Genomic DNA, 25,461 nt, shown 5'->3' on the forward strand with positions numbered 1-25,461 from the left:
ATCGTCATAACATGGTACTTTGAAGGGGCCCAAATATTTTCTAGCCTTCGCCTACACTTGAGCATCCTTTAGGTTATTTAAACATTTCACTTATAACAATCTAGCCAAAAGAAGGAATATATAAACTATCAAATTCTGAATTGAATTTGAAATTTGGATTTTTTTACAGATCTTTTCCTGGCCGCGCGAAAGGAGATTGAATCGAGTGTATAATTCCAAGTTTTGGCGGGAAAATCTAAAACAACGTATTTTCCATACAAACCACATACCATTTTTAAGTTGGAAATATAAAGAATTGACCAAATCTATAAACTCTGAAAGGTTATATCAGGGGGGGGCAATTCCCCCCCCTTCTACAGCCCAAAACTCAGTAAATGTATGAGACAATATCTAAAATACAGGAGAAAATTCCTTGAAAGGGCCTTTTGGTCCCCCTCCTGTTCAAAATCCTGGCTACGCCGCTGTATATGGACTTTAAATGGGCATTAACTCCTATAGAACCATACGCTGTTTCATAAGGTTATCGGTTGTTTATTTGTAAAATAATCGTTATTTATAGCATATACGCTGTTTTATAAGGCTATCGGCTGTTTATTTGTAAAATAATTGTTATTTGTAGCATCCAAACCGTGACACTTGGGCCTTATCTATAATAATAGAGCTCTTAGCCTTAGAAACTTTACTCTATCGATATGGTGGCCCCAGTCGAGAGTATCTGATAATACAACTTCCAAGTTTGGGTGGTGTTCAACAGTTTTAAGGGTATGGCCCATCAATCTGTAATCGGAATGAGCAGATTTAGTTTTATGTGTTATTTTCATGATATTTGCGTTCATTCAATTTGTTTTGACACAAGTTGTCGAAAATTTCGCATTTATTTGATAAGCGTACATTTAATAGACGTTAAATATGACCAACGTTAATTTCCCAAAATAAGGTATGCCTTTCTCACCATATAAGGCTTTTCCAGCCTAATATGGCATATTACCTACGCCCCCCTGAACGCCCACAAGGGCCGCCTGGTAGAAATCAACTTTATCTCAGCCACTTTAGCGACGGACATTACCGGAAAAATTTTAAAATCTGCTCTCTTATTTGAGCTGTTAAGCCTTGTATTTTTACGTTTGAGCTACTGTACGTGACTGTCTTTTAAATATAGTTTGTTATGTCTTTATTGTACAGCTGAGTTTCTAAACGCGATGTTTTCTGTTCAGGAGTCATGGTCTTCAAAGTTCTTGTGACTCGACGTGTTCCAGATGAAGCCATTCAACTGTTAAAGGATGCCAAGTTAGTGCTCGCTTTATCTATACTACAGATATATTATCACTATAGACTATAGACTGGTTTACGTTTTGTCTTAAGGTGCACCCAACCGAATAAATGCATTGAGAAAAATTGAAAACACAAAGCATAAGCTACATATCTGTGTCTAAAAGCTATCGGTCATGTAAAAACTGCAGTCAAACTAGTCTTCCGGTCTAACTAAAGCAAAAGATAAATTAGCAAGAATTACAGAAAGTTAAAAGCAAAGTCGAGCAGAGCAACCCATGTTTTTAGTTATATCACGGTTATAATAGTCATTTAACACATATCCCCGTCGATTTGTATTGTTGCGTCTTCCCAATACAGGTAGACAGGTAGTTCACGGTGACAATAACCGGTCTTTTCTCGTCACTTACTGAGCTTTTTAATATTCTGCATTCAATTTTAAGACGCCTACATAACCCTGCATTACAGACTTGTTTACCAAGAGACGTAGCATTCCACGTCAGATTGGGGGGGCACAATACAGAAAAATTTAGGAAATATTGGGTGGCACAGCCACGCCCCTACCGGTCATTTCCTTATAATTTTTGAAAATATTACCCTATTTGTTCTTTTTAATGCAGCTCCCACTCATCCTTCCAAGCCCCCTCTACCAAAGTATACTGCATGTCCAATTGAATTGTTGGTTTTTTGTCCTGTTTTCTTTGTGAATCCTAAACTAACTTGAAAAACAGAAGAGAGTACCTGAAAGTCTCTACACATTTAGCTGTATTGAATGGGCACTTTTTTATGGGTAGGATAATATTTGATGTTGAAATTATGCCTCTCTTCCAGTTGTCAATTGGACTATTGGGAGTCAGATGAGCCAATCCCTAGAAATGAACTCCTAAACAGGGTCAAGGGAAAGCATGCAATTTTCTGCCTCCTTACTGAGAAGATTGATGCAGAAGTTTTAGATGCCTGTGGTATGTCATCATTATGCTACACACCAAATCTAAAGTCTAAGTCATGCATGCACTTCAGGCCCACAACTAAAACTTGCTCAGGGACAGGAGAGGTGCAGAAATATATATCATCTGCTATACTGTATATCTACTATTTGGAACTTTTTTAATCAGAAATTGATCTTTTTGGAGATTATGAGGGGATGCTACCATTTCTAGCCCTCCCAGAGTAATTTCATTGGTAGGAAGCAATGATTTTAAGAAAGGAGGGGGCAGACTCATTGTTCTTACATTACGAGCGGGATGGCTGGGGCCACCTTTTCCACCCCCCGAGATCCACCAACGGTACTGTAGATACTTATAGTTTGGTTTCATTATAAAAAATTAGTGGCAAATATGATTATTTTCTCCCTCATATTGAGCCCTGTATAACCCCATCAGGTCCTCAGCTAAAAGTGGTGGCAACAATGTCAGTGGGATATGATCATGTCAATACAAAGGAGATTGAAAAACGGTATAGTATACAGTCATATCTTGCATAATAGAGCCCCAAGGAATGCGATTTCATGTCTGTAGATTAAGTAAAAGAGTTGAATTATATTTATATATTATTAATAAAAAGCTTAAATTAGCTTAAATTTTTAATAAGGTGTTGATAATAGCTTAGGGATTATTAGGAAATAATTAGCTGTATAGCTTTTATCTTTTCATTAGCTTTTATATGATAATGGCCCATATATATGAAGGGCTATTATTTTTTCACACATTCTTTGTAATCCAGCCCTCCTTCATCATGATACATTTTTACTTATAAGCCTGTCCGTCAAATGTGATGGACCTCCACACCCCAGTGGTGGGTACTGGGATAAAAACAGAAGGGGTGATCATCGGCAAAATCAAAATCAATAGCACTTTGGGTGTGGTCAACAGAAATTCTTATCTCTAAGAGATAGCATATTGGTTGCGGTAGAAGGAATTTTTAACCCTAAAAGATAGCAGAATCGTAAAAAACTGTTATCCCCCCCTAAGAAATAGCATTTGGTAAAATTTTATGCCCTAAGAGATAGCAGAATTTGAAAAAATCCTTCAACAACCCCTAAGGGAGAGTGGTTGGTTGAAATTTTATACCCTAAAAGATAGGACGATCACCCCCGGGGTTAACCCCAAGTGCAAAGTAACTTGAGGCATTTTCCCCAATGGGTCAGAGGGTCAAGGTTGTATCTGCGAAGACCTTCAATGGTCTGAACATACTGGAAACATAACATCTAAGACAGCAAAGTGGCTCTACCTCCGCAGGCAGCTTAAGCCTGCAGGCATCGATAGTATTAACCTAGTCCACTTTTGTTTTATAAGATCAGTCTTGAAATACGCATGTCAGACCTTCAACATTAGTTTGCCTACGTACTTGTCAAATCAGATTGAACACATTCAGCGCTGCAGGTTGTATATCTTTATATCTTATATCTATCTATATATTTCTGGATGTTAAATACAGCAATGCTCTAAAACTGGCCAAACTTCCTATGCTTTATGCCAGGCAGGAAGCCCTCTACAGCGCTTTTTTCAATAATATTAACTGAGACCCCACTCACAAGCTTGCAAGTCTGTTGTCACCTTAAGCGCACTGCATCTATTCCGTCAGAAAGAAGAGGGAGTTCAATCTGCCTGTCTGTAAAACAGACCGGTACAAGAAGAGCTTTATTATGAGCCACTCTATATTAACATATATACATATACAGTCGCTGCATTTTAATATGTACATACAGTACAATTAGTCATATTTCTTTTGTAATTTTAGGTTTTCTCTTGTCATTTTTATTATTATGGCTTTTATTATTAATATTGTCACATAATTCGGTCGTGACGCTGCTATTTATTCTTATTAAACGATTTATCTATCCACCCCCAGGGATGGGTATTTATTTGAGTATCAATCTCAAGTAAGTATATCCAAAGAGAAACCTTGTGCAAAATGCAACACAATTAAAATTTCATTTTGTAATTGAATAATCTATTTTTTATTTTAGAGGATTGCAACTTGGTTTCACTCCAGGGGTGTTGACAGATGCAACTGTAAGACATTGTCTATAATTTTTCAATTTAGTATTATTCATATTCTATCACTAGCTTATTAAAAGTGGTGTTTTTTTTTGTATTCTAGGCAACCCTAAATGTTGCTCTTCTATTGGCAGTCTCAAGGCTGCAGAAGCAAAAAAGTGAAAAAAAACCGTTTTATCCTTTCTATAGGTTTTCCCTTATGGCTATATACAGTATAAGAGAAAAAAGAAATGTGGATAAAAAGATATTAACTCCTTGTAAGCTCCCTATTACAAATCCTTGTTTAGCTCCCCATCTACTACTGTAGATATTAACTCCTTGTTAAGCTCCCTATTAGAGCTCCTTGTTTAGCTCTCCCCATTCTACTACTGTGTGTGCTTCCTCTTAAGTTAACATGGCCGTCTATATTTGACCCCATCCCCCTCAGTAGGGGGTCTTGGGGGAGGGCTTTAAGGGGATTAAACCCTCTTTTGGGCTGCCAAAGGAAAGTGCAAAAAACATTATCCCCTCCCCCTCCCTTTGTAACTGAGGCAAATTCTCCCTTCAGCAGAAAACAAGATCTCCCCATGTCCCCCTTCCCCATTTGTTAGGTCATCTGTGTAGTATCACTGTGTTTGCGTAAGGCTCAAAGCTAGTAATCGCAAATGGTTGATTTACAACTAGATTTTTCATAATCTAATTTTGCCACTAGCAACTGACAAGGCATATGCCATATCAATTATGAAGCTGGTTTAAACAGGGCTTTGAGCCCTGTTGTTATTTGGTAACTACGTTAAAACTGTTTTTTTTCTATGCAACAGTGGTGGTTGGGGTACTTGGAAGCCAATGTGGATGACTGGGGCTACCCTGAAAGGCAGTACTGTCGGTGTTGTTGGTTTTGGGAGAATCGGTGAGAATATAGTACCCTCAGAATTGTGCTAAAGGATTATGGAAGGGGCTGGCATGCTTTTAATATAACTTCTCCCCTGCATTCAGGGGTTTAGGAATTTGGGCTTACTTTTGTGGATATGTTTGTTTGCAGGAATAGCAGTGTGTGAACGTTTAGCTCCATTCGGCGTCTGCAAGTTCCTGTATAATGATATAGCACCAAGGGAAGATGGTATAAGCTACTTAATGACAAATGACAAACCATTTTCAAGTGTTCACAGGGTCGAATTTGTTTGTGAAATAAATTGGCAAAAAATGTTCTTGTCTGTCATACTATATAATATTTCTTTGTAACCAAATTCATTGTTCCACAACCTCGACAAATCCAACAAAATCCTTGTCAATCAACTGTCTAAACCAATTGAAGGCTTTTATGTTTTCACTGTCGCTTTGTAAACCATTTGACTGCACAAAGCAAGAAAAGTTATTGGTAACGGTGGTATGATTAACTATATACGGTATACCCAGACTAGAACTCAGCGATCGCAAAAAAAAACGAATTGGGCTATAACTGATATTTCTCTGTTGATTTTGGTGACTTATCAGATTATTCCGTGTTCAAAGATGAGCTTAGAAATTCTGGTGAATTTAATTCCCCTACCTTTACATTTGTTGTCTTTATCATCTATTCACCATCACTCCTTTGCTATTTGTTCTAGTTTCAAAACATCTGGATGCAAAATTTGGTGAGTCAACTTTTCATGCTTACAATGCCATGTATTTTAATGTGTAATAATGTTCAATACTGATATTTTCTTCAGTTGACAAGGACACGCTTTATGCAGAGTCGGACTTCATCATTGCCTGCACAGTTCTGAATGAGGAAACAAAAGGTACACAAAGAAATTTGTAACATTTGATTTTGTACGATACGATGTCCGTTGTCTTGGGGCTGGTAGATCACATTATGTGGTTTTGCTTTTATAGGAATGTTTAACAAGCAAGTGTTCTCTAAGATGAAGAAAAATGCGATTTTTGTCAATGCAAGCAGGTGGGTGTCTCTAGAAAAGGTTTTTCATACTACTGTTTGTCCAGATTTACAAATGCAGAAAGAAAAGATACTGCGTATGTTGTGTTTGGTGATGCTGAGAGATGTCATGAGATGATTTACATTTGCGCATTTGCAGAAAAAAATTATAGAATTCTACTAAACATATATTGTAATCTTTCCAGAGGTGGTGTTGTTAACCAAGAAGATCTCTATGAAGCATTGAAAAATGGCGAAATTAGGGTAGGTTACGCCCCTATCTAACAAAAAAAATCATCTATTTAACACCCCCCTCCCCCCCTCCAAGCTAAAAAACAAACGATATAGGAATTCCAATAATATAAATCATCAGGGGTGGGTAAAATATAAAAGATATACCAAACATCAAAACGGCGATGGATAGCCACCCAAATCCAGGCCCTACCCCCGAATTCCACCCTCGGGGAGCTATGCCTACGTGCCCTTACACAGCAAAACCTGTTTTCGCACCTGAGTCGGAATATTCGCCATTTAAGAAGGTCACTGTATCATTATCGATCTTCGTCTATTGTAGGGTGCTGGTCTTGATGTAACTGTACCGGAGCCGATCCCTCTCGATCATCCACTGCTGACTCTTAAGAACTGTGGTGAGTTTTGGAGGCCGCACCTTGTAAGGAGATAATCCGTCTAAGTAATCGGTTATGGTCGCTAATCGGTCCTGGACGGTTATTGGTCCTTGTAGGTAATCGGTATTGATCGGTAATCGGATCTGGTCGGAAATCGGCCCCGGTCAGTAATCGGTCCCGGTAGGTAATCTTTCCTAGTCGGTAATCAGGCCTAGTCGGAAATCGGTCCTGGCCGGTAACCGGTCGTCCATGATAGGACCTTTCAGTCGTCTTTAGCTTATTTAGGGAAGTTACTGTCATATTTTTTATTGGATTTGGAAAAGGAGTTTAAAACTTTTTTTAGATAGCTATTTTGAAACTCAATGATATAATAATTTATCTTCCAATGTTAAATGAAAACAGTAGTAAAAGTGTGTCTGGCCACGGCTCTCTAACGCATGTGTTTTTCAGTTGTTCTCCCTCATATCGGTAGCGCGGAGGATGCCACCCGCACGGAAATGGCCACCCTGACTTCGCGTAACATTTTGGCGGGGCTCAAGGGTGACAAACTCCCTGCTGCGGCAAAGTTATAGACTGCTTCGCACCAAACCAGGGAGAGCTGGGGACAGCCATTCGGTCCTTCCATAGCACAAGAGCCTCCTTCACTGCCCCTCGCCAAACCCAAGTTTTCCTCACCACCCATCTATTTGGCCATTATAAATATACAAGTATCATTGTTATTTATTGTAAAGCAAATTGACGTTTGTGAAATAAATGTGGTGGCTGTTTAAATTTGTTGTCGCATTGATTGTTCATACGTTGTGGATGGATCGTACGGTTGCTATATTAAGCGATATCAAACCTAGTTCAAATGTGTTAAAGTTTGTATTTGCTATAACAAAACAGAGGAAAGAGCAAGGTTCGTTTTGTGTACTCGTATTTTACGAATTTAAGACAAAACTCGTATGAAAAACACACGGTGATTATAAGCATAGAAGCACATACATTGTTAGCTAAATAAATCCCATAACAGACAGGTTGTGTTGACTAGAAACTGCTACGCTTCTACAAGGGGTTATAATAATGCTTTTGACGGGAGCGCGCTCTTTTCAATGTTAAAAAAAAAACGCGATTATTGCAAGCGTCGATTCATACCTCATTTATACTCACCTTAGGAAGAGATTAGCGGTCGTAATAAGAAATAATGAACATGCATTCTTTTTTTTATGAGAATTTTTTTTACAATATTCTCCAACCTGAAATTTATCCAGATTCTAAGAACATGCCGAGGCTCAGATAGCAGCAAAATATTATTTTGTTAGTGTTATTCGTTCTAAAATGCAGAATAATATAATTGTGAGATATTGTGTTCATAATAAAACAATTGGGCGTTCTTATAAAAAATTCACATTAAGAAAGGGTTAGTCGTCAGTCGTTTCCGTACGCCCCTTAGCTCTAAGGCGCCACCGACTAATAATTATTGATTAGTAATCCTACGATTGCATTATTGCTACGGAGCAGGTACAATACTTTAGGAAATGAGAAACTAATTATCAAATAAAGATAATAATCTATTTTGACAAATGGGATTTTAAAATGTTTTTTTTAAAATCCCATTAAAAGTGACTACAAATTCAATGCACTTTCACTCCTTTTTTGCTGTAACAGCATTGTGACCGCGTGAGTTTTATTCTAATATCCATTTAATCAAAATAAGCGCTTAAGTCCAAATTTGCTCTTTAAACTAGCAATACGCACACAATGTTGTCCTCGCGATATTGAGATTTTATCTATCCAACAATACAGAAAAAATCAGACCGATAAAATTGTGGGCGACGCGTACCTGTATTTAGAACGATTCATGGTGAGCAGTTAACCCGTGAAATACATTTGAATATCTTTAAAGCCATAACACCCAATGCCAGTCTTTGAAAGAAGGCCCTCTTTAAAAGAAGGGATAATCTTTGACAGATCCATTGATGGAATATTAGGTTTTTGATTTGACAACAAACATAATGTTAAGTATAATAATTTTTGATAAGGATCAAACACGATCAAACACTGGATGTAAAAGTTTTAGAATAGAAACACGAAAGACAATATCAAAGTTATTAGAGAATTATAGAAACATTTATAAAGGTACTGGAATCGATTTAGACAATTTATTTAAGCAAATACGTTCTCGCCTGTGTTCTTTTTCGCTCTTTGAGTGTTGGCGCACCTTTCACGCACTTGTCTTGTATAAAAGCGACAAAGACCCATAAACAAACAAAGAAACACTGCAAATACAAAATCACAATAAACGAAACCGCATTAATTATACCTTCGTGGGTAGAGTCAACAGGGGTGGCGAACTGTGAACCTTGAGGTTATAGAAAATTAAAGAGATGTAAAACCTTGCAAGCTGTGCGAAGTCAAAACACTGATTACCTCTAGTAACGTAAGGGAAAACTACTTAGTGTGGCATGGTCTTTGTCTAGCAAAGAAGGGGTCTTACTGGCTGGCTTTATGGAGATAGCTCAAGCAACGGTGCCGGTAGAAGAGCGCTAAGTATGAACGTTACATTTGCTTCTAATGCTTCAGCATCACTCTGCGAAGATGTGGTATATTTCGCAGCAATGGCGGCTGTTCATTCCGTGACTTTCGCCATAAACTTTGTTACAGCGCTGGCAATATGGCGATTACCGGATTTAGAAGAAAACAGATATCATCTTGTAGTGCGAACCTTAATCCTTAGCGACTGTTTCATCCCGCTGTCTGGCCTGCCGATGTCTGTCGCTTCGTTTCTGAATTGTGGTTGGGTCGGTGGCCAGGTTTCCTGCACTTTATCTGCGTTCTTTTCAACCGCTTTTTTAAGCTGGTCAGCTCTTATTGTTGTGATAATGTGCGCGTTAAGATTCCTGGCTGTCACCAAGCCGTTGTTCTATCGTAACCAAGTGACTTATACGCGTGTCCGTATGATACTATTCATCGCTCTTGTCTGGGGGTGTTCACATTTGGTGCTACCTATCGTTGGCTTGGGCAAGTTTCGTCTTCACGCGCGCGGTCTATACTGCGCCTTAGACATTACTCCCTCGAAACCTCACGATAGGACTCTTGTTTACATGACCATAGTAGAAGGGTGCTTGGTCGTTGTAGCGTTGGTGTATTTTAGCGCGGGGATTGTGCTGACTGTGAAGAAGAAAAGAAGAGTCAGTAGCACTTTGTCGCTACAGCAGCAAAGAGGCGCTGGGATAGAGAAAATTATGCGGCAACATGGCGGCTTTGCTGCCATGACATCGACTATCGTCGTATTGTACTGGTTCTGCTTTGTACCCTTCCTGGTGAGTAATGCGAAAAACTACTACATTCTTGGAAATTATATCGTTTTCCTGGAAGAGCAATTTAATTCTGCCTTCATGGCCGGTAGGGGGGAGGGTCCCAGCACGTTTCACGAAAAATATCAAACCATGCTTCACGATAAACTGATAAACTGACGACAAGGATCAATCTTTACTCGGAGATCACGATTCGCGATTTTAGAGCATACAGGCATAGATCACGATTCACGCTGATCAAAGATCGAGGTAGCAATTTTTTTTTTAGTTTGTCCCTTTCACGTTTAACCATAAAGGCCGTTCAAGGATCACAAAATAACCCTTACCGCCCTTGTGCCTTGAAAGGCCCAACAAGATTTGTATGCGTTTGATTTTATTTGTACAGAGAACGGAAGAGAGTAAGTAAACTTTGAAATTCGTGCCAGCAATTAACAATTTTCTAACAAGCACTAATTATTTGGAAAAGAATGATTGAGATAAAAGCAAAGGCTACGACTATGAAAAACGCGCGCCCTTATTAAGATATAAGAATAACATTGACTTAATATGTTACCATTTTGCAAGCACATTTACATTTTCACATCAACATTTTCTTATATATGTAATACATTTGTTTTATTTATTATATTTCTGCCATGATTTATTATATTTCTGCAATGATTACTACAACAGAAGCAATAAATCCCACGGAAGGCTAGATTCTCTCTAGATTCTTTTAAATTTTATTTCCGTCAACCATAAAAAAATTTGGCTGTAGCTAACCTATTGAATTTTCAATAGCAAAGTTCAATAGTAAATAAGCATGAGACCTAGTGTCTTATATATAGCATATTTCTGGGACGTGCCGCCGGGTAGTGGACGGTTTTTTGTAAACATGGGTATATATATAAAGCTATTTATCCTATAAATATTTCAAGCCTCTATCCTGAAGAGGGTTCCAATTTTATTGTTCTAAAATAATTGTCAAGTAGAATGCTTCAAGACTTTTATTGCGTATCTTCTGATGTTCGAGGAGTATTCTGGATTCTTGCGTTTGTTTTATCCTAGAATATTTTGTCCTAAACAGGCTCAGGGTTACAAACCCGTGGCGGCACCCTATCCAAACAGGAGCTGGATCATCGCTCTAACAAGTGCCGCACTAGCACTTGCAACCGCAACACACTCGAGAGAGCTGGTACGCGAAGTTTTATAACCAGTGTATTTTGTTCTGTTTGTTTCCAGTCGTATCGCATTTGGCTGGTGTACTGGGGCGAGTCGCGGCTGAACGAAGACGTCTATTACGTAACCGAGCTTATTGCGCATGTCAACCCTTTGCTAAATCCGCTGGTGTTTGTTGCGTGCAGTCGCCAGTACCGCAGCTGTATCAACAAGTTGTTTATTCGCGTGTGCGTTCATAAGTGCACTTTGTTGATGCCACAGGCTATTACAGGTAAGCGAGGAAATCCCCAAGCAGCGGAAGCGTTGGCTTTTATACTGCCTCAAACTGCAAACTTATATTGCCTCCAAAAGTTATAAAAAAACACACTATTGCTTGCCCTTGTAGCGGATCGCAGGGGGTGGGGGGGGGGGTGCAGGAGGGCCAGACCCACCCCTCCTGGTGTGGACTTTTTTTAAGAATCGTATGAAAGCTAAATATAATAAGTGATTAATAAGTGATAATTAACCACTTCCTTCCGAACTAAAACACTCATATTAGGCCACACACTTTAAACAATATAAAAACATTTTTCGTTTCTGGTTGTGTGCTGGTCGCGATCCTTCCTCAAGAGCATACGGGCGGGTGTTTATTTATTTATTTATTTATTTATTTATTTATTTATTTATTTATTTATTTATTTATTTATTTATTTATTTATTTATTTATTTATTTATTTATTTATTTATTTATTTATTTATTTATTTATTTATTTATTTATTTATTTATTTATTTATTTATTTATTTATTTATTTATTTATTTATTTATTTATTTATTTATTTATTTATTTATTTATTTTACTTAAGATTAGGCTTTTCGTGTGAATAAAAATGATTCATCCCATCAAAGTCACAATTGCGACACTTTTTACTGCACTGAAAGGGTTTCCTGAACATAACTCTCGATGTATGGCGTGATTGGATGTATATCTTTTGCCATTTCTTGTTAGAGAAGAGCGCAAAACTCAAAACTCACATGATTCTACAGGTTTCACAGAGTAATAATAACAAGTTGCATGCTGCACAAATTATGGACTGCGGCAGCCACCAGAACGACAATATTTTGCCTTCATATTTTTCAGCGCGTACCCAGGATTGGCTAAGGGGGAGAGGGGGGGGGGGGGGTGGGGGAAGGGTGCGCCGTCATAGGTAACACATGGAAATACCTAGCGTTTGAAGATTCCTTAATAAGAAGAGACCCACTTTTTGGCCGCCAAGTGGGGGTGCGCGCACCCTGCGCACCCCCCTCTCCTGTGTACGCGCCTGTTTTTATCGTGATTCGATCCCCCATTTTCTGCTCCCTATGTCTTCTGTGGAAGATTGTTATTCTAAATGACTTGTCTCTAGAAAGCGATGGCTTTTACTTGGCCAGATATTGGACTGGAGATAATACAAGGCACTGCTTGTGGTGCTTGCTCTCTCAATCCTGCTCAGCACCATGAAACGAGTCATCAAATTTACTAATAGCAATTTCTTCGTCTTATAGAAACCTACGGGGACATGGGTGGTGGAATTGAGATGCGTAAAATGTCTGCCTTGTCGACTAAAACAGACATTGTTATGATATAAGGACATTCCAGAAGGCGCTTGGAAAACATATGGTAAATCAAGTCATAGAATACTTGTAAGAATGGAGAGGTCCTTACAAAGTCGGGATGAACTGTGATCGTTGTGTTGGATCGTTCAAGGAAAACTACGAAACGCTTACATTAGTCGCTCTTTTCACTTTGTACAGATATTCTGTGCACAAAAGATTTGTCGATAAGGTAGTTATACAAAGGAATTTTTGTGTTTTCTCAAAAAAATATGTTCCGGTTAACTAGATCTAATCTTGTGTATTTCCGCCCTGTCTCACTGAAAATGTTTAATATTTTCTTTATGCCGCGCGTGTGGTTTGTAGGCTGCTCGTGAGCTTAATTCTAGAGAAAACATATTCCCGGAGTACCCCCAAAGAGTTTTGTATTACCTGGGTATAATACGGCATTGCTTGAGCTAATGAGGAAATCCTTTACCAAGAGAACTGAGTGGCATTTTATTCCGGAAGGAAGGAATTTGTTTGATCTATTACAAACATCAAATTTATAACCAATAGGGTGATTGATAAAACATGAAAAACAACGCCTCTAGATGCACTTTTTAATCTAAAAGACTGTGTAAGGTAACTTTGATCAATTAGGTAAATTCTACCGGCATAGCATTCATCAGCCTTCTATGTAATGCGTGTTAAACGGCTGCGAAGCGTGTTAAACCTGTGAAGCACTGCCTTGGCTATGCGGTCAAAGCAGAAATGCGCGTACTCACCAAAAAATCCCTTTCCAATGTATCAACTAAGCTTTTGATCAAAGAAAACCAAAGGTCTATGCATAACTAGGATAATGTACCCTCGCCAGCTAAGTGCAAGTATTGGAATGTATAGGAATACATTGCTCCGCCCTCTTCAGCTTACCCCCTCCTCCTATTTCTAGCCTGCGTGACAAAACAAGCGTTCCTGTGAGTTTTGATGGAAATGAAATCCAGAAACCGACGAGAAGTTCAGAACCCAGACGAATGGAGAAAAGCTAGAATTTGAATGCGTGAAAAATGGGTTAGCACAAAAAAAGGCGTTCTTTATTCCCATCGCCCTTATTTTTCGCGTGGTCAGATCTCGCTTTTCTCCAATCCTCTGGATTTCTTTACCCTCAGAACACACGGAAACGCTTGCTGCGCATCTGTTATCCTTCTTCTAGCGGCGATGGATTATTTCTGAAGCTTTTGCCAAAACGTGACTCACACAGTATTTAACACACAGCGCAACTTTCTCGCAGTTTTCGTTTCTTTTTCACCTTACGGTTCAGTTTTTAGTTTTCGCGCTGCTTGTATTTTGAGTAAAAAAAATTCCCCATTTACAGTATTTATTAAGCAACGAGAAATCAGCATCAACGGACCCCCAGCTCATTTGAGATAATATCCCTTTGGCAGTTCACCAAAGCAAGGAGGTTAAGAACAAACACTGTACTTGCGCGCTACGAGATTCCATCTCCTTCATAAATCCGCAATGACGCACAATGATGATATATCTCACGCAAGCAGCTCTAAGTACGGACATCCTCCATGGTGCACACAGGATTATCTGAGTAAGAAAATGTCTTATTTATCGTGTTTGCACAAAAGCGAGTGTGGTGCTTTTGAAGACATGTGACGTGTGTGGTGGCGTAGAGCTTGAACTCTCATCAAAACAAACCTCACCTCAAATGTCACCGAGTGCGAATGGCATTTGTTATAAGGGAGCGGTCAATAATTACTGGGGGCGGCAATTTTGCAAAACTCTGTGCTAAAAATTTTTGCCCCCCCCCCCCCCCCTCAAATCCAAGCCCTAAAATATCGTCAACCCCCTTGGCCGGAAGCCCACCACCACCACCACCACCACCACCACCATTTTTATATTCAATAATTATATCTCTTTAAAACCATAGAGACTTGATATGCATACTGAGTGCAACTGAATAAAACCTTCACTAAAATATAGATCAGCTAGCATGGCAATTTTGTCCTATTTAATTTAAGTATGAATCTTCACTTTCGCTAGTTTAAAAGTGGCACAGAGATAAACACCTAATACCGGTGTCGCTAGAATAAGACTACTTCGTCGACGACTTTAACAAAGACATCTGAGTCTAGGTTTCGCAACATTTTAAAGTATTTGTTTTTGTTCAACGGGCAGCTATGCCAACAATGAGAGGGATTCTCAAAATTTATTCATATTAAGACAAGATTGGTACATGATATACATTAGTAGGTAACAATGGGAACTGAATAAAATTTTCATTTGAACAATGACTCTCTTGCTCGGTATTATATTAAAACCAGACTTCGGAGCCCAAAAAAATTTGACCCCCCCTTTAATGACAGCCCAAAAAAATGTCCCCCTCACTCAGTAAGAAATGACCGCTCCCTAGCAAGGTTAATGCCTTATCTCCAACAAATTCAGTGTGATAGCCAGATAGCTTGCAATTATCAATCTCTAACCTCCAATAAAAAGCGATAGCAAACACGATGTGTTCATTATTACTTCCAGTCTTAACTAAATACGATAGCAAACACAATAATGTGTTCATTAATCGAGGTCAATCTTTTATTCCAATATAATCGAGTACGATAGGAAGTGGAACATGTGTTCATTTTAACAAGGTTAATCTTTTATTTCTAATATAGCAAGCTCGATTGAAACATACAATTGTATTTGAAATATCGAGGTTAATCTTACTAACTTGCAGTTAGTAAGATTACAGCATAAAACACACAACACACAAAATGTGTTCATTATGACAGAAAGTTAATATTTTATGGCCAAGGGACTGAATGAAAAGGGCCAAAAGTACAAGATAGTTCTGCTTGAGTTACGCGCATTTGATCTTATATTTTCATCGAGTCACAACAAAATAATAATATGTTTTAATTCTCCATTCCATTCCATTCTCGCTTATTTTCTCTCATTGTTGCGCATTGAGGAAATCCTTTTGCTCGTACTTAAAGAGATTTTCCCGGATTTCCTCGAATTATTTCAACTGATTCTCTCTTGTTCTTGGCATGGACCATTCGGTTGCTGCTATTATACCCCATGATTAAGAGCGTACAAAAAAAATGCGATCATGACACTACAATCTAAAGCCTATCAGAATGTCTTCACTCAGTAGGTTGAATTCCACGACTTCGCCTAAAGCTAAGTCCCACTGCGAGCAAGCACTGCTCGCACGCAATTACAAGTCAAGTCAACAGTCACGAGAAATGCGCGCCCCAACTGGGACGCCCTACCGCGCCACACGGTGTGAATAGAGTGTGAGTTCCCCTCCTTAGGGTAAATAAACAAAGTGTTAAGATATCCCAAGGTGTCAAGTATGGGCGATCGCTTACTCTTTCACATCACTCTTGAACTTATGTGATTACCTAAAAGTAAGCAAATCGTTGAGTCAAACAGACTAAAAGAGTTGGCGTACGTAAGTCGACGCAGTATTGCCATCCATTTTTTCACTGGAGGTTTAGACCACAGTCTGTTTGTAAGCCGATAGCATCATACCTTCACGCCCAAATCCCTTACACAACTCGTATTAAAACTCCAATAATACTCCACCGTAGGGTGCTTGAGAAGTTCCGTTTCACTGCGCACTGGTTGAAACTTCTTTGTTCTCGGCTAGGCCGAGAGATTGCCCGTCCCCTCAGCCACGAAACCACTCCAACAGAGACAACAGATTACTTGCCGCAATTAGAATGTTTTCGATAGACTTGTTGATTGATGGGGGGAGCTGACGCTTGTGATTGGCTGTGCGCTGTGTCGGCGACGGTATCTATAAGTATCGACAGGGCCGTAGCTCACTCAGTATACTCTCAACTATCATCTGCCAATTCCGTCAAGAGTGTTCTTGGGTTTAGCTCCTGGAATAATCGCATGCCCAGATAACCACTAATCTACACGATGAGAGCAATCCTTCTGTATGCAACCGTGTTGGTCTCTTTTCTGGCCTTCGCTGGAATTCAATCGGTTACGGCCAAGAAAAAGTCTAAGAAGAAGAGCGAGGTATTTCCATCACAGATCCTTTTCTTCACGATGAAAACCGCGCGCGTGGTTTATTAGACTAGGTTAAGGTTAAGTAGACCTTTCTGCGGTGTCTAAGGGTTGCAGAAGTAGCCTGTTAGGCTGAAACCCACTCCATGAATTATACAAACTCACCTCGTCATTAGAAATGGATACGGCGTAAGTAAATGCCTATGCTTTACAAGCGGCAATGGGGAAAACGCATTAGCGAGACAAGCCATTCCGTTTGTTGTCATTTAGGGGGATAAAACAACAACTACAACTAACAGGTAAGCCTTTAGAATGATTCAAAGACTGACAGACTGTCAGAAACTGCGATTTGTGGCCCTTTAGTCGATAACTGAAGATCAGAATTACTACTCATAAAAAGGTATCTTCACAAATAAGTATCGAAGGTTAGATGAGGATTTGGGAGACCCGTGTAAGAAAGCAAGATTAAGATTCAGTGATTCTTTATCGGCCAGGATGAACACTAACGCGGCATCAAGAAGCACGAATGGGTTCCGAAAGCGATCTGTTACCCGCGAGAAAAAGAGCAATTTCCTTATCAAAGATAAGCCTTAATGAAATAAGAAAACAGTGGCGGGAAGTTTGTGGAACTTCTCAAGTTTGTGAGATAGCGGATTCGTTTACCCAGCCCAACTTGTGGTTTCATCGGATGGTTTAAACTGAATTGCTTTCTTTGGTGAGCACTTTATCGCTGCTGGCAATCAGTGTTTGGGTAATTTATATAAGTGCTAACTAATAGAAGCAATGTTTTCATATTAACAAGAGTGATGATTTGTGCACAATGCCTAAAGTAAACACGCGTGTACGCTCATAAGCACATATAGCGTATAACATCAGTCACATAGTAGAGGATCTTAGAGTAAGAGCTCGCACTAAATGAGCTCTAAAAAGGTTATATTTTCACGTCTTTTGTTTCTTGTTTGATTAATCAGTTTAAGCGTCACAAAGGTGCCATAATACTCGCTCATTTCTTGTCTGATAGGGTGCGAACTGGTCCCAAATTTCTTCGTTTCCTCGGCATCTTTTGATTAGGCCCCGTGAAGTCGGTCTGGAATTAATAAGAAAAATATGGCCAGCCAAACGTCATAATACAACCCTGCATGTGTGACATTTCTCGTATCTTATGCGCAATCTATCTTTAAAGTGGATCAAATTAACAAGAGGTGACACTCTTTCTTGTCAGGTTTAAATGTTAACACAATGTCAAGCGAGTTTATTTTTTCAATGATTTATTGAACGTTCCAGTTTTTCCCTAGATTTTACAGAATAAGTAGACTTAGAATTCCTTATTGCAAAAGTTTTATTTTTTACTCAGAATTCAAAAGGCCTTGTCCACCATAAATCCATTTTAAGGTAAATCTATTTAAAGGAAAGACACAATTACTTGAGAGAGTTCCACAGCCCACCTTGACGTCTATTTTAAGCCTTAGAAGCCTTTCTTATCTAGGCAGCGTGTCCATTATCTTTAAAGTCCATTGGGTCATAATTGTAACAACAACTTGTTTGTCAAATAAATGCAACAATTTGCTTCTTAGCGCTATCGCGAGCATTTATCGATGCAAAAAGTAACTACTCTCATTTTAAGTACAAATTAGTTCAAATATCCATAGCATTGAGCTTGAACTAATCCGTGAGCTTTTTTTTTTATCTCCATGGTAATAATTATACAGTTATCTACAAATATTTAAATGATATATCTATTATTAATAATATTACCAGGGCGCATGTATAATAAGCCAAGACGTGGATGGGCGCTACTTCGTGTCTTGTGGAGCAGGCAGCCCGGAGAAATCGGAAAAAAAAGGCAGAAAAAAGAGTAAAGAGGTGAGTGACAGCCTTCACATTATCAAACAATAGAGAAAGGGGTTGTTACTAGATTGGGCGTTGTCGGTTCTAGATTTTCGCCGAACTTCCCACCTCTCTGCTGCTGTAGCAACTATTCTGAGTACTATTCTAGGTTGGAAATGGGGTCAAACCCTTAAATTTTTTTTCTCTTATTTTGATTATTAAAGCTTTATTCAAGCACAAGTAGGTAGACTGGGGTCCCATCTAATGCTTTTTGCGAGAAAATACATTTTTTTTCACTTTCAAAAGCACTTGTTTTTTATTATGATGACTAAAGAAAGTATATTGTGTTTGAATGTGCGTGTTTTGGTAGTTTTATAGCTGCGGACATCGCTCATTTCTGATCAAAATCATATCATCATCATTTGTATGCTTGAATCCAAAATTATAATCAGTTATGAACTTTTCTGATGGATCAGGCTTCTTCTTTGGGAAACCCTGAAAGCTCTGTAACTAGATATCGTTGTTTACTAATATTCGCACAGCTATTGTGCGAGCTTGCCTAGCTTGAAGACAACACTGTGTGTTTCCAAAAGCAAAAAAAAATCAGAAACCCACTGAGATCTCTGTAGAATACTCGACCATTTCGTTCGCCTCGCTATGGACTACATCGTACACCCATATGTATGGTATCACGGATCTATAAGATTCGCGCATCAAGACTTAACTTTTCAACCATGGCCTATAATGTTATCGATAGTGAAAAACCTTTCGTTGCAGAAGCCCAGACTGGGAAAGAAGAGAGCGCGTCTCGTAGCAGATGGTTTTTGTTTTAGAGCGCTTTTTAAGCCATCAAGCAGCGGGTTGCGCGGCGGAAATGCAGTTCGTGCACACACGGCGCATTCAACCCTTCACTACTTTGAACGAATAATTGATCACCGCATATCAAAAACCGTTTATGGTCGGTTTAGAGGTGGAAATGCATTGCAAAAGAGCACATACACAATATGGTTTGATACAGTAGAGAGTAATATACAGGAAATTTGAGAGTACACTGAATGCCTCCGCTTTCTGCTTGCTGTGCGGAAAGGGGATTTCTTGTCTCCACCTAGCCAAAACACATACAAAACATCGCGAGTATTTTAACACGCGAAGGTTGATGGTTTTGTCTTTTGTTTCCTTTATGTACCGTACTGCCACTGCTGTGTGCTGTGGGGTGGGGTGAGAAATTCCCTGGCGCCCTTAAAGATATAAGTGATTCTACTCGTTTCAATCCAGGAAGTTCGTCATATTGGTTATCAATTTGCTTCACTCTATCTTCAATATAGAACAGATCTTCCCTTGAAGGCATTTTTAAGTTCGTCACGTGCGCGGAGAGAGCCTGCCTAACCGCGGACACATAGTATATAATACCCTTTTAACTACGGCCTAGAGTATGGCTTATTTTGTGTAAAAAAGTGATACCAAAACAACTCTTCTACTGATGAAATGCTTGGAACTTTATTTTTTCTGTCGCTATTGAGTGCCTAAGTGCCTTACGGTCAATAGTTGTGATAATGTGAAAATCGTCACAGCAATCAAAGTCCAATCTTCGTAGAACCTGAATTGCGTGGCTCATTATACTTATATCAAACATCTGTGAAAGGCGTTTTGAAGCCTGAGGACGCCTGGCCTTCTCAAACTAGAATGAGCACGTCTGACGAAACATTTCTCGTGCACTGTACATTCCTCGCATTCCTATCAGCTGTACGCAGAACTTTCCACGGATGCTACCTACAATTCACCTTTTGCCAAACTTGCTATAACGCAAGATCTCCCAGCAGGATTTCCCGGGTTTGTTTGCTTTTCTTTCCCTCTCTTAGATAAACCGGAAATCTAGGTCGACTACTTTGGTGGTTAAAGTTTTGGCTGATTAAGTTTAATTAAACCCGCGCGATTTTCGGATGCCTGGATTTATTTGTTAATCAGGAACATGCGCGATTGTGTCTGGTTTGAGCGGTGTGTGCGAGACGCTTCGTGTGATACTGTCACCCGAGAATGTTGTTTTGTCTAAACACCTACTTCGATACGTTGAAATATAAGCCAAACTACCTTAATTTTCTCCTGCTTCTTTTCCCTTTGCTGGGTAGCGGATATGGGGGGGGGGGGGGGGGGGGTCGGGAGAGTTGTTAGGTAATGTTGGGTACTTGTATTGTATTTAAGAGTAGCTGATAACCTCAAAGCCATATTTGAAGTACACGGTTCATAACAAACTATGTAGAGTGGACCCGGGCTCCTGGGTGCATGACCACAAAATTAGAAGGTGGATTTGGGGGGAAGTGGGGAGAGGGATGGTGGGTGTTGGGTGCTTGTGTACTTTTTTAGTGTTTTCTCTTGTTGTGTTTTTTTGCGGGAACTCTGAAGTGTAATGACTAACAGTAACGTAGCACTTGCACTGGTAAAGGTCTAGCACTTGACTATTTGCACTTTGTCCACTTTGCACCTTATTGCAGCTGTCTTAGTTTTCTAGAAGCTTATCACTATATGTTGTAATCATTTTTTTAAAAATATGCAATTGTATATAATTTTTTTCGTAAAGAAAACGACCAAAAATCACATTTTCTGAAATAAAAAAAATCGTAGATTCTTTGAGTAGTATTAAAATCATATTTCTTTTAGTTTTGTCATCGTCGTCGCCGTTATCATCGCCATCACCATCATTATAAGCATCATTAAACGTCGTTGCTATCATCATTATCTCTAATATCATCATCCTTATCGTTATCATCATCATCATCACCATCGCCATCAACACCAAAAGCATCAACAACAGCAGACTCCTATTACTTTATTGTTGGAGTCCAATCATTATATCTTGCTGTTGCATTCCTTGTAATCATAACTTTGAAGTACATCATGTACCTATAACCAATACCACTGGTACCAACAATCCGGTAATAACATTGCAGCCATATAGCCATAACCAAACCACCTCTATCATCATCCATGCGCGTAAACCTGAAAAATTGAAATTTTCCTGGATTTAAAAGAGGTTAAAGTGCGATCGGTCAAGTGCCCGACCAAACGCTACGGTGAGGAGTACTCGGAGCATGGCACAAAGCTCTTGTGAGCACTGCCATGGCAGGCCAGAGTACCTCCCTCCAAACACAGCGGTTTGGTCTGTTTATCCATAGATCAGTAGAACTGAGAGTAAGTCAGGTTATGGGCAAGAACCATTCCCAACAATCAGATCAAACGAAAATGGGATAAGCAAAACGACTCGAGCCCATGATGAAGAGGTAAGCGTGGATCAGCAAAAGCGCATGAGTGTTATTACTTCAAAACAATAGTTTCTGATGAGTATGTATGACTGAATCTTGATACCGACAATTGCCGAATAAACTCAACATAACCTCTGCACCAAGATTAACCAATTAACTTAAGACCCAATGCATGTATGTTTCATGTTATTCTAACTAATCAACTCTATTGCACTTTCTTCAGTGTTATCATTTTTTGGGTCTTCGGCCTCAAACAAATTACACTCCTACTTTACACTTGTTTAGAAAGCAAAAGACTGCAAATGCAAAAGAGGAAAGCGAGGAAGTCGGGGGAGGACTGGTGCAAAGGGATCACGTGGCAAAGAAGGAAAACGAGGAAAGACTGGACTTCCTGTAAGTTACAGGATCCCTGTGTTTTCGGTACACCATTTAACTGCTCGACATTATTCATATGATAGGAAAAAGCAAATAAAAGAGTTTCAGGCCATGTTCGCGCAGAATTCATTTTTATCAGGCCCATAAGGATTTTTGATATTCTTAATCAAATTAATCTGTTTTTATTTATTTCGATTTTTTGTGATTCAAGTCTTTAATGATTTCGTAACAGAGTTTGTAAAACGGTAACCTTTTTACTTTACACTAAATCTTGACAAGAAATACTCTTGCATTTTTTTTTGCATTATATTAGAACATCTAGATAAAAATACGCATGGGTTAGGAAGCGTCTAAAATAAGAAAAATAAGGAACCAGAAGTAAAAGCATCGAGAAGCATGCCTGCATCATGCTGAACATGCACGAAAGTTATCACATCAGATGCATGGTTGCATGCCCATCTAATTACGCATGCGTGTTAACCTGTTAGGGTACTGACGGTAGAGATGGCAGACCGGGGGTTCCTGGGCCGATTGGGCCGGTAAGTACTAACACGTGACCAGCACATGACTATATAAAGCGAGGTCTCTGGTTCCGATTGGATGCAATGTCTGAAGAAGTATATTATGTATAAGTAGAGGAAAGACCGACAAAATAGAAGTAGAGAGATGCCATTGTTTCGAATTTTACTTTCTTTATCAGGGCGGCTGATGAAGGATTTCAAATGAAGGTCCGGAACGTTGGCATCTCTCGATTTCTGTTTTGTCTGTCTTCCCTCTACTTTAACACATGTCTATAGTTATGTTTTGATGTACATATAAGGACTTTCTACTACTCCATTGGCTTCTCTGCCTTTTAGTCTAAGATAATATTCGCAAATGCAATGGAGTTTGTCATTTCAACCGCTAGTTGAACAATGAACAGCAGAAATATGTATGGAATGTCTTTTCTGACCAGTTACACGCGGGATTTTAAAACACTCAAATGAGAATAAGCAGTTGACAAATTCTTGTTTGTGGTTCGTCAGAAGACAATAAATATTCCACATGGTGTTTGCTGTAACAAGTTTAAAAGCCTTTGCGCGATGCAAACCCTTTACGTTATTTAAAAGAAAAAAAAAAAGAAAAACAAATGAGCAACATCGTGTAAAACATCCACGAACGTCAAAGCGTAGCTAGGAAGATGGCGCGCACACCTCCTCGGCCGCTAAAAAGTGTCTCATTTCTTCTTCTTTCTCTGTCTCTTTCTCTGTCAGATTGGTCCCCCTGGCAAAATTGGTCTTCCAGGAATTCCAGGAATGAAGGGTGATAAAGGCGACCCAGGAAAACAGGTGAAGCAAGTCACAATCTGGGACATACTATACCCCCCCCTGGGTGACATTATTCATTAGGAGATTTTATCTATAAATCTGTTCCTATTGTTGCTGCTGTTGTTGTTTCTTCAGTTGCATTTGTTGTTGCAGTTGTTGCTGCAGTTGTATTTGTTGTTGCTGTTGTCTTTCGCTCTTGCTGTGTTGCTGCTGTTGACACAGTCATCTTTGTCGTTGCGTTTGTTGTTGCCGTTGTTGTTGTTGAGGTGTAGATTTTGTTTTCATGTATCCTTGACAATGCATGAACGATACGATTTGTAAATGCTACCTTAAAAGATCAGGACACACATTTTTGCTTGTAGTCAAAGTCGCCATCGGCTTTAATGTGTATACGCATAAAAATTGTCTCCTTTATCACACGTCAGGGTTTGACAGGTCTCACGGGAGCTCCAGGATCACCGGGTCTCCCTGGCAACTGCATAAACAAATCCAACGTTGGGAGCGTGGCATCTCCAAGCTTCTATTGTCTGCCGGGTAAGCTTGGTCCCCAGGGGCCCAAGGGCGCTCGAGGGATAACAGGACCAAAGGGTGACGCAGGCATCACAGGCCCAAAGGGTACACCAGGTGATCCGGGACCTACCGGAAGTCGAGGCAGACCTGGTAAACCTGGACTACCCGGCGATTTGAATAACATTGGATGCAGTGCCCGGTATACGAGTTGGATAAGTGCTGATGTCTGGGACGCGCAGTACCCGGATGTTCATTGCGACAGCAGGGAATTCATGCAGGGGTTCCGCGTCGAGAAGGTTTTGGCGCGAAAGCGTTACCGGTACACGTGTTGCACTCTTACGAAGTGACCACAGGTAGCCCGAATGGAGGAATTAGCAAGGTCAGATTTGCATGGCCTGCATCCATTAATAGACTACAGATACCAGCAAAAAGCAATCGAGAGAATGAATAATGAACTGGTCATTTGCAGCGGTTTAATGCCAATCGAAGATAAAACCAGAGTCATATAGTGTTCAGATCGTGGGAATGGATTGTACATAGAACAATGGTGACACAGCGACCCCACAGGATAATCAGCACACAGGCAACCCACACACCGGTGCGTCACAGGCTGTCTCACCACATGGAGTTACGCACAGGCAACCCGTCGCATCACACCGCGAAATTATGACTGATATGATACTATTATTAGAATGGACCACCAGGTTTTGTAAAATGTGTTCTCAGTACACCCTGTTTTAAGTAGAGCGAAAAAAAACAGCCGCAAGACAGTCTCACCTGTAATAGACGGACGTACTTAGTTGCACTCTTTGGTTTTGACCAGTCAGCTCTGCAGTGTCGTGTACTATAAATATCAGATAAATCAATTTTTAGTTTGATTTGTGTGCGCTTATAAGGTTGATTTATTCGAAGCTACAGGGAGAAGGGAAGTCGAGAGGGGAGAGGTGCCGCAACCCCAAGGCTCGTAGTAAAACGCGTAGGATGTGGAAGTAAGGGGAAGTGAAAAAAGAGCTATAGTGCATGGAGTTCGGTGCATGCACCTCCAGGCGTGAATGGATGGGTAAAACGCGTGGGGTGGAGGGTAGGGGAAGTGAAAAAAGAGCTATAGTGCATGGAGTTTGGTGCATGCACCTCCGGGCATGAATGGATGGGTAAAACGCGTGGGGTGGAGGGTAGGGGAAGTGAAAAAAGAGCTATAGTGCATGGAGTTTGGTGCATGCACCTCCGGGCATGAATGGATGGGTAAAACGCGTGGGGTGGAGGGTAGGGAAAGGAAGAGCTCTAGAGGAAAGTGGCGCGCGTGCGCCTCCGGGCACGTAGGAGCGGGCGGCTGGGGCGGGAAGGGAAAAGGAAGAAAAAGGTTCCGA

General features: G+C 39.9%; 3 protein-coding genes and 1 long non-coding RNA gene across 5 annotated transcripts; 3 read left to right on the forward strand and 1 right to left on the reverse strand.

Moving 5' to 3' along the window:
- Window positions 1–1,014: 1,014 nt before the first annotated feature.
- On the forward strand, window positions 1,015–7,559 carry LOC5513656 (glyoxylate reductase/hydroxypyruvate reductase). Its single transcript, XM_048724777.1, has 13 exons — window positions 1,015–1,134; window positions 1,215–1,287; window positions 2,101–2,231; window positions 2,652–2,724; window positions 4,238–4,283; window positions 4,372–4,439; window positions 5,069–5,157; window positions 5,290–5,406; window positions 5,957–6,028; window positions 6,123–6,186; window positions 6,369–6,426; window positions 6,737–6,809; window positions 7,239–7,559. Exons 2-13 carry the CDS (start codon window positions 1,220–1,222, stop codon window positions 7,358–7,360), a joined length of 981 nt encoding a protein of 326 aa, XP_048580734.1. The 5' UTR covers window positions 1,015–1,134; window positions 1,215–1,219; the 3' UTR covers window positions 7,361–7,559.
- Window positions 7,560–8,909: 1,350 nt separating this feature from the next.
- Window positions 8,910–9,619, reverse strand: LOC125561184. Its single transcript, XR_007307203.1, has 2 exons — window positions 9,493–9,619; window positions 8,910–9,046 (listed from the first exon to the last, which is right to left on the reverse strand). It is a non-coding gene; the product is annotated as an uncharacterized LOC125561184 (long non-coding RNA).
- LOC5513657 (rhodopsin) lies at window positions 9,037–13,397 on the forward strand. Its single transcript, XM_001633818.3, has 3 exons — window positions 9,037–10,090; window positions 11,306–11,513; window positions 12,766–13,397. Exons 1-3 carry the CDS (start codon window positions 9,320–9,322, stop codon window positions 12,846–12,848), a joined length of 1,062 nt encoding a protein of 353 aa, XP_001633868.2. The 5' UTR covers window positions 9,037–9,319; the 3' UTR covers window positions 12,849–13,397.
- A 3,207-nt stretch (window positions 13,398–16,604) lies between these two features.
- Window positions 16,605–24,972, forward strand: LOC116618947 (collagen alpha chain). 2 transcript variants are annotated; one of them, XM_032383171.2, is made up of 7 exons: window positions 16,605–16,830; window positions 18,577–18,681; window positions 21,816–21,920; window positions 22,188–22,295; window positions 22,766–22,816; window positions 23,531–23,605; window positions 24,010–24,972. In XM_032383171.2, the coding sequence occupies exons 1-7, from the start codon at window positions 16,729–16,731 to the stop codon at window positions 24,439–24,441; spliced, it is 978 nt and encodes a 325-aa protein (XP_032239062.1). In that variant the 5' UTR covers window positions 16,605–16,728; the 3' UTR covers window positions 24,442–24,972. The 2 variants fall into 2 exon arrangements, with proteins under 2 accessions (XP_032239062.1, XP_032239063.1); XM_032383172.2 differs by lacking the exon at window positions 21,816–21,920 and having other exon boundaries at window positions 16,606–16,830.
- Window positions 24,973–25,461: the final 489 nt, after the last annotated feature.

Source organism: Nematostella vectensis, chromosome 3 (assembly GCF_932526225.1).
Source record: "Nematostella vectensis chromosome 3, jaNemVect1.1, whole genome shotgun sequence".
Classification (NCBI taxonomy): domain Eukaryota; kingdom Metazoa; phylum Cnidaria; class Anthozoa; order Actiniaria; family Edwardsiidae; genus Nematostella; species Nematostella vectensis.